The sequence below is a fragment of the Nicotiana attenuata genome, unplaced genomic scaffold (genome assembly GCF_001879085.1).
Source record: "Nicotiana attenuata strain UT unplaced genomic scaffold, NIATTr2, whole genome shotgun sequence".
Classification (NCBI taxonomy): Eukaryota; Viridiplantae; Streptophyta; class Magnoliopsida; order Solanales; family Solanaceae; genus Nicotiana; species Nicotiana attenuata.
This window is the reverse complement of record NW_017672732.1, coordinates 122,737-132,009: the sequence shown is the minus strand read 5'-3', so window position 1 is coordinate 132,009 and position 9,273 is coordinate 122,737. Positions and strand designations below refer to the sequence as shown.

General features: G+C 37.2%; 1 protein-coding gene across 2 annotated transcripts; it reads right to left on the bottom strand.

Annotated features, from left to right (window-relative positions):
- Positions 1 to 772: 772 nt before the first annotated feature.
- Positions 773 to 8,485, bottom strand: LOC109214301 (ribosomal lysine N-methyltransferase 3). Of its 2 annotated transcripts, XM_019378208.1 has the most exons (5): positions 8,416 to 8,485; positions 7,956 to 8,331; positions 4,992 to 5,188; positions 2,733 to 3,087; positions 773 to 1,960 (listed from the first exon to the last, which is right to left on the bottom strand). In XM_019378208.1, exons 1-5 carry the CDS (start codon positions 8,424 to 8,426, stop codon positions 1,289 to 1,291), a joined length of 1,611 nt encoding a protein of 536 aa, XP_019233753.1. In that variant the 5' UTR covers positions 8,427 to 8,485; the 3' UTR covers positions 773 to 1,288. The 2 variants fall into 2 exon arrangements, with proteins under 2 accessions (XP_019233753.1, XP_019233754.1); XM_019378209.1 differs by lacking the exon at positions 8,416 to 8,485 and having other exon boundaries at positions 4,992 to 5,192; positions 7,956 to 8,184.
- Between the last annotated feature and the right edge of the window lie 788 nt (positions 8,486 to 9,273).

The following is a 9,273-nucleotide window of genomic DNA, read 5'->3' as shown; positions in this document are numbered from 1 at the left end:
AGACTCAGTCCTAACAGTCACGCTAACAGAGAGGTTTTTTTGAGTGTGAAGATCTGAGGCATGTTAGGATTGCCCTAGGATTCGAAGTGGTATATCTTAAGGTACTTAGGTTATGATTCTAGCCTTAGTTGTCGGTGTCCGCCCAACCAACTACAGGTGGATGCCAGCCAGCTAGAGGTAGAGGTCAACCAGCTAGAGACTGTCCTAGAAGAGCGAGGACATGCCGATAGAGGATAGGCTCATTGTTATGCTTTCCCTAGTTAACCTGAGGCAGTGGCATCCAATGCAGTTATATAAGTATTATCTCGGTTTGTCATAAAGATGCTTCGATATTATTTTCTCTGGGTTTTAATTATTTGTATGTGTGATCTTACTTTGCATCATATATATATATATATATATATATATATATATATATATATATATATATATATATATATATATATAATATTATATATATATATTATATATATATATACGTGCGCGCGCGCGCATGTGTATGTGTGGGAGGGGGGGGGGGGGGGGGGGGAGTGAGTGTATTTTGTAAATCTAACTTTAAATGAGGAAACAATCACGTTTCCTCCCTGGTTAGCAAAAACTAAAAGAAACAGTAAATATATGGTTGAAAGTGTACCCATCTTATCAAAAACTTTAAGCTATTAGAAAACGTCTAATTACTATTATTTCTCAACATCTATAAATGAGGAGTCAGACTACAGTCCTAATAAGATGTTTATGATTTCATCTGACATAACACCACAAGGGTGAAAAAGAACATCAATAGCCAATAAATCTAGATTCAGCAACGAAAACTTCCATAGGATTACAATAAGAGAGTTCAATTTAAAGTTTTTTTCCAAAGATAAGATGAACACTGCATAAATAAGAAAGCACTACATACCTATTAAGCAAGCTACTGTACCGACCAAAACAACTAAGATAAATGCTGGGATATAGGTAATAATAGATTCCATAACAAGGGAGAATGTGCTCACAATACTGCAACTGTCATTGGAATTGCATTGCCAGCTCATGCCAATTCCAGAACAAATATAACTAATCTGCATGTTAAACTGGTAAGTGGTAGAGAGTGATATCCTCGTTTGAAGCACAGTGGAGTCTTTTTGAACAATTTCAAGGATAACAAAGAAGCCCAAGAAACGATTAAGGAACTTTGGTTGCCAGGAGTATGGTGATGGAATTCAAGGTGGAACTTCGTCTGGTCTGCACCTCTCATCGAGGAACAACTCTAGCAGTAATAGTAGTAGCCTCGGATAGTTGATAAAAATCATGTGGTCTTTGCCCTTTTTCTTGTTTTACCTCCCTCCGTTGTCCAGATAACAGCACTAGCAGAGGCATAACACCTTAGCTTTTCAAGGATCCTTCTTTCACTGATGCGCAGCACCGATGAGTAATATCTCTTAGGTTCTTTCACCAGACAGCAACAGTTCAAAGTTTTGATATCATCTTCTAGACAATTTGAACCATATAAACTTTCTCGAATATCTGCTAGTGCCGACAGAGCCGCACAAACTCCATCTGTCAGCAACATACTGTTGCTTAACTCTAAACTATTTCCAAATAAAATAATACCTTTATTTGATAATGTAAAGCTCATGGACTTTTCAAAATCACCCGTGATAGACACTGCAAGATCAAGTTCCGTATATTCTTCATCTGGCAATAATATTATGTATAGCAAAATCAACAGCTCAACTTGTGGCTCCCCATCAAATGAAATTTCGAAATACTCGGAGTTTTGGCTAATGCATCCAGAATAATCTAATTTTTTCCACAGTGATAACCTCCTCTGACTGTAGCGATGTGAAAACCGAGATGAACTCCAGCGGAGTACAAGCTCCAGATCGAGGTTCACAATGTCATACTGGTTATCAGCCTCTGCAAAACCATACCTGTGTAGCAGAGCGGCATTACCTAGAGACCCATACGTATTGAATACCTACGAAGAGTTAGAAAGAAGCCAAGCCAAGAGAATGATTAACCAGTGAAAAGGTAGACACTATATAACAAACAAACATATTCTTTATCAATTTAATACGATACGTGAATCTACACAGGAACATTAATAAGGAAGCTGACAATAAGGGGCCATTTTGTTTGCATACTAGGTATGTGGGGATTATAATGAGATCATTCGTGTGGTGAATAATACTTGAGGGATTCTTATAACATAGAATAATAATGTAGGGATTGTTATGCGTTGAATAAAAGTCGGGGAACATTATGTAGGATTACCTATATTAAAGTATTTTTTATCTATTTCTTATACGTCCAACCAAACACCATATTTTATGCAGGGATTACTCTTGCTTATCCGGCCAGCCAAACATTGTATTATTTTCTGTGAGATTTTGTTCTGAGTTTATTTACCCTAACCCTCCAACCAAACGCCCCAAGAGAATACGGCTTAGATTTTAGATCATAAATAGACATTTCCATTGCAGCTACTTTTCAGCTACTCCTATGCTCAAGAGGAAAGGAAAGTTTCAGTTTTTTCTCTCTCTGTGTTGCTTTAAATTATTAACGGGTATATTTGTGTCTCACTGTGGAATAGCATGATGCTAAAGAACCGTCAGAACACTGTCAGGATCTAATTCACAAAATCAAAGTAGGTTTATGTAACACCGACTAAAGCAAGATAAAAAAGTTGTTCATCTGTGTGACAGAGTAATTATTATTTGAATAACAATTTCAGATAAAAGAGATCTCACCTCAGCCCCAGCTTTGACCTCTTTCACCATGATCATTTCTAAGTCTGTAAGATCATCCCCTGAAACTGAAGAGAACTCCAAGTAACTCCCGCTAATAGATTCACTTCTTGAATGAGCTTTGGTTGGTTCATGGTTGCTATTTTCATGCTTATCATTGTGAGCATCATCTTCCAATTCAGAATGAGAAGACTCCAAGTCACTCACACTGAAGCATTCACCTCCTGAATGAGAGTTCCTCTTGGCTGGTCCGTTGTTATTATTTTCATATTTGTCGTGATCAGCATCATTATCCAATTCAGAGTGAGAAGATACCAATGTGAAATGTACATCCTCAGCACCAGTCTTGTGATTAAAGCTGCACATTAAAAGTTGTTAGGGTGAGAGGAACTTATTTCAGAGGAACCCTCCAAAGCAAAATCAAGACGACCATAATTTTATAGCAACGGGTACAAGAATATGAAATCAGCTGTATTCATCAATTGCAAGGTAGTAGAGAGCATTTAATTGTTTTAGAAGGTGGCTACTTGCGTTAAATGAAATATGTCTAATTGATTGTAGGGAAAACAAACATTCTGCATTCAAATGCTCTCCCCACTGGAGTCATCTTTTTATTTTTTATATTTGATGTGTCGGCATAGAAAGCGCCAGTATACACGAAGTATACCCAAAACATAACCTACAAAGAAATGGTTTTCTACGAATGACACCCAATCTTTTATACAAAAAGGAGTATCAGGGGTGCACCAAAAAGAAATAAGGGACAAAAGACGACTCCTCAACTTTACAAAATCCAACTCTACACCCTCAAAAGCTCTCCTATTTCTTTCTCTCCACATAGCCCAAATAAGTGCAAGCGGTGCCACATTCCACACCGTGCGACTAATTTTTTTTGCCAAAGTTCCAGCTGAACAACACCCGGAACTTAGGCAAGACTTTGATCCAACAAGTCAACAAGTAGTTAAAGAACTACCTTTTGATGGGTTACTGAGCTCTAAACACATAATATTCAAGGTATTACGAGAGGATCTGCATGTACTCAAGGTAATAAGTTACTGATATAGATCCACAATGAAAACCCTTACTAGTCTGACCAGAATCAACAATAATATTCTCAAGCGTGTACGCAGTTAATACTGAATTGAAGAGTATTTTTGTTTTATTCAAAGCTAGGGGACTACGACTGGAGTATGTGTAATTCTCCTTACTGCTTCACTTGGAACCTCAGTCAAGAAAGCTCTTTATAATGAAGTTGATCTCTGGAATTATCTATAAAATGTTTTCTCAAACAAGCAAGGTACTATTTGGGGAAGCAACTTTCTGGTAGTCCACTTAATATTTTCACCAGTCCAGTAGTTTGTTCCACATCGTCTAGCCCTAAGATATTGTATTACAAGAAACACATATACCTATTACTCCCTCCGTTCCAATTTATGTGAACATATTTCCTTTTAGTACGTTCCGAAAAGAATAACCTATTTCCAGATTTGGAAACAAATTAACTTAAACTTCCAATTCTACCCTCAATGAGAAGCTTTTAATAGCCATACAAAAACTTTGGCATGTTTGATACCACAAGTTTTTCAAAAGAATTATAGTCACACAAAAATATTGTGGATTGGACCACAAGTTTTAGAAGTCTTCATTTGTTTCTTAAGCTTCGTGCCCAGTCAATAGGTTCCATAAATTTTGGAACATGGGAGAAATGGGACAAGAGGAAGACGATAGTTGAGAAGCCACAAAATACAGCAAAACTAGGTAACTACGAAACAATGAAGTGATACGAGTATGACTGTACATAAAGCTGAAAAAATGTTGAGGATATAAGAGCCGGACGTAAGTGATGGGATAACACTGAATAAATCTCGACTTTTTGAGCAAAGTGGTTAGGTTAATAAAATTCAAAAACATGCCACTGCTCATATGCATACATGAGCCATAGATTTAATAATTATCATGAAGCAACACTAGCGAAAATTTAGGGAATTACATCGTGTATCAGCAACTATCATTGACTAGGAAACAGTCCTACACCTCTGACAAACAACAACAACTATTATCCAAAATAAAAGTAAATATAGCAGTACTATAAAGCATATAAATCTCTTATAGGACTTAAAGACATCTAGAAAGCATAGGATCTAAAATAAATGTCTAACATGACTAATCATATTGGTTGGAGGTGCGACTTTCAGGAAGCGAGAAGTCGAGGAAGCAGTAAGACATGACGCAAAAGAATTTGTCACTGTAAGGTGTACTTACAGATCCGCCAAGGGAACCATTCCAAATCCGTGGTAATCATCTATTTCAAATGACCGTGAGGCAATTAGACTTTTTGCAGCAAGATACTCCTCAACACCGAAATGTTCTGGCTTAAGCTGTAAAGAACCTGAAGTTAAAAGAGGCTCAATACACTCTTTCCAGTCCTCGTAGATAAGTTCCTTGTCGTCTTTAACTATCTGCCTACAAATGCATTGAAATGGTCACACAATAGAAATAAGAACAGACCAAAGCTGTTAGTACACAATGACCAAGCTTCAAATAGCTAAAAAGTAGGCAAAACAGCAAATACATTGCAGAAAAGCCTTTCTCTCTCTTCTACATTGAAGTTCAACAACCAGAAGCAGTAACATAGGCAATGTAGCAACATCCGCAATCTTTCCTTTTTAATTGAAAAAGTAATAATTTTATTGCTTTATTGGGGGAAACACAAATATACAAGCAGTTTTACGTAAAGTAGAGAGATCTAAACAAAAATGTCCCTACAAAAATCACCCTTTTCATCAATGATTACTAGAGTTTCTTCGGTGTTGCACAAGTAAACCAAAAAAAAATGCTCAATCTAATATTTGCAAAAGGATTTTCAACCCCTACAGAGCACAATTCTTTGACTCTTCCGGCAGTCAGTTACATTTCAATCTGCTTTCTGAAGTATTGAAACATTAATAATCTCACCCTAGAAAGTCCCAACATAATATTTCCAATAGGAATAAGTTTCCTGATTCGCACAGAAAGATTATTGAGCTGCAAATAATGAAAAAGAGACTCGGTTATATTATTCGGAGGGGTGCTCAGTTCCTTCTTGTTCTCAGAGTGGGCATTGTAGCTCCTACTGGAGGCCTATGTTGCACGAACTCTCCAAAAATGTTGCCAGACCTTGCGGATCTTTTAAAAATGCACTACTCTTGGGGTATTCCAGCGACATTTTTCTAGAGTCCGAGCAACATAGCTGGAGACTGCTTTTTTGGAAATAAATGATGGATTAGATTAGACTACTTGGGTTTTCTTCTAGTAGTGAAGGCAGTCAACATGTCAGCCATCTTAGCACTAAGGTTTACCCTCTCTACAGCGATCATTTTGTTTTCTTTATCGTTAGCTCTCCACAGTAAGGGTTCAGCTGCCTACTTATTGAGTTGATTCTTTCACCAACACCCAGTGGGCAATTCACTCCGAGTTGTAATCAAATTGCACGCCAACTCCGGCAAGTTGAAATCAAATTGAAAGCCACCTGACACCAAGTTGTAACTAAATTGCATCAGAAGCAGATCTAAAATTTAAATTTGAAGAGTTCATCTTCAAATGAAGATGATACATTCCGGCCTGGCACGTAAAGCATGAGACCCATATATGTAGATATCAAGAACATGGAGGGTTTCAAAAGGTCCAAGATCAAGTTAGAAATCCAGATGAAGGATGTTGTTACTGGGCTGTCATGTGACATATCGTGATTGCATATTTCTTGTCAATAAAGGATCTACTGAACCGCCATTACGTGGACTAAGCCGTGATCGCAAAGATGCTGCTACAGGGCATTGGCCGATATCGTGCTACAGCGGGCTCTATCGCGGTGGGACACCTGGAAACAATGGCATGCATTCACGAAGATAGAGTCCGTGTTTGCTGATAAGATCATCACACAGTAAAGCGCGATCGCGAGGCTTTTATCACGATCACGATGCACTATTTCAGACAGTCAGATTCTACAATTGCAATTAAGGCCATTATGGCCATCTGTAATAGGCATTAGCAGTTACGATAAATAGCTATGTCTTAGGTCATTTGCCTTGGTTAGCCTTGGATGAATTGTAGAGATTAAACACTTCTTAGTTAGATTTACTTCGTGTTTAGGGATTAAACCCTTCTATCTCTTTAGTTTGAACCTCTGTTGGATTCATTTATATCTGAATTCCTAGTATGAGCTCTTTCTCTTCTTCCTTGGATTATTTTGTAGAGTTAAATGCTATTTTAATCATTAGAATTGTCCTTTCTTCCTTGGAATTGCTTGTTATTTCTTTCTCCCTATCTTGTTCTTGGTTGTATTGTTCTAATTTCGTGTTTTTGGGTATCAATTTGTATCCTCTTTCAGGTTCTTGCTACTGAACCCATTACACTTTTGAAAATTTAAGTTCAAAGTATAATATTTGTCAAATTTTTAGTGATCTTTTACATACATATTTATGCTCCATGCCGAAACATTGAGTTTAGTTGAACAGAGTAATCACACTCTCCCCCTCCGTCACTGTGTTTCATGCCAACACACTCAAAGTTGTACAAATTTTTTTCATGAAATTACAAGTCAACTTACTTCATCTTGCAAACAAGTTGCCACAAAATATCTTGACAAAACTAAATACTGCTTCCGTTCACTTTTACTTGGCACATTTTGACTTTCCACACCCCTTAAGAAATAATAAATGAAGTGCAAAATTTACCATGATACCCATATTAATTTATGCATATTTCATTGGATTTGAGAAAATGATTTGAAATGAGTAATAAATATTGTGGGTATAACAGGAAAAAAAAAAATTGTCCTCCCTTGATATCCCTTGGTATGGGTAAAGTGACAACTAAAAATGAAAATCTACTTTTAGTATAGATGCCAAGTAAAAATGAACGGACAGAGTAGAAAATCCTAGGATATTTTTTTAACAAGTCCCAATAAAGTACTTTCAACCAGAGTAGAACTCGACCTGCAAAGTCGTCTACACTAAAAATGATTATAGAATAAACATGCAAGCTTCTCGGATAAAATTGCTAGGAAATTCTCTATAGTAGCATAATAGCCAGGCTATACTCTTGAGAAGAAGCAAAAACTTTGGACCTAAGTTCTTCCCTTGTATGGTTAACTATGCTTCCTTCTGTATAGATATTTGCATCGAAATTCAAACGCGGTATATTCTAATAGAAATAAGAAAAGGAGAAAGTGTGGAAAATTGAGGTAACCTTGTGGAGCTCAGTTCCGGCGAGAAGAGAGTGGATTTCAGATAGGGACCAGAGCAGGGGGATAGGTTCAGAATAAGGAAGCAGTTGCAGATAACCAAACCAGGGAGATAGCGGACCCAGGCTTCGCTCATACATGACCGCAACTGCTAGACCTAAGTAGCCGTCGAGCTCCGCTTCCTCGATAATTTGCCGCGCACCAGAAGTCTTAATCGTCAAGCAACTGTCCTTCGGAATCCTCGCAACCACATCGCCTTCGTGGAGATCACACAACGCTCTTACGGACACTTCCGAGGAGTTCGCCGTCACTACCAGGTCCAGCGCGTCGCTACAATCTACGCCTTGCGACTTCATCCATTTCTTGAATGCTCTCAGTTTCCTACCGCAAAAACATATTACATTCAAACGTTAATTCAGAGAGAAAGAGGAGAAATAATGTGTGAATATTTCGGCGGTGGCATACCTGGTTGTCATTGCTACAGCAGCGGCGGAGAGCGGAGGCCGAAGGTCGGGATAGTAAGTACTAGGGGTGTTTATATAATACTGTACCAACAGATTTTTAGGTTTATTTACAGATTGTACTGTATGGTATTGTTAATGTTTTGTTTTGATTGTTATTAAAATTTTATTATAGTGTAACATTAAATCCGTTGTTACGTAAGAATCAAATATGTTATTTTATGAAATGATTGATTTGGTATGGTCGCATCATTACCTTGTCTTTTTCTCTCAATCTCAACCTACATTATTATTAAATAATTTTATTTTATCATTTATCCTACATTTTTATATACCGTACTATAATTTTTCTTTATAATATTGCAAGTTTATTCATCATATTACTGGTGCGTGATACCATGAAACGACGGCAAAACGACACAATCTATCTAAACATTGTATTCATCAAACGATAGAGTACAGTACAATACAATACGATACGATGCATTATGAAACGATGTGTAACAACCATCTAAACAAGTTGTTAATAAAACCGTAGGTTTTTTTATTTAAATATATAATGAAAAAATTACAAGAAAATATCGATAACTTCACACCATAACAAAAAATGGCCCATGCTTTTAAGCTTTACCCGACCTAGCCCATATTGTACTGATAGAAAATAAGGGTTCGCCAAACTCTACAGAGAACCAGTTCTCTATTAGTTCCCACAGAACACACGCACACTGCAGTAAGTAAATGGAACAATGGAGTTTTACGTGGAAAACTCCCAGTTCACGGGATCAAAAACCACGACCTACCTTGTAGGATTTTAACTTCACTACTGAGCAACTTTAGATTACAACCTATTGTAACCTAGGAA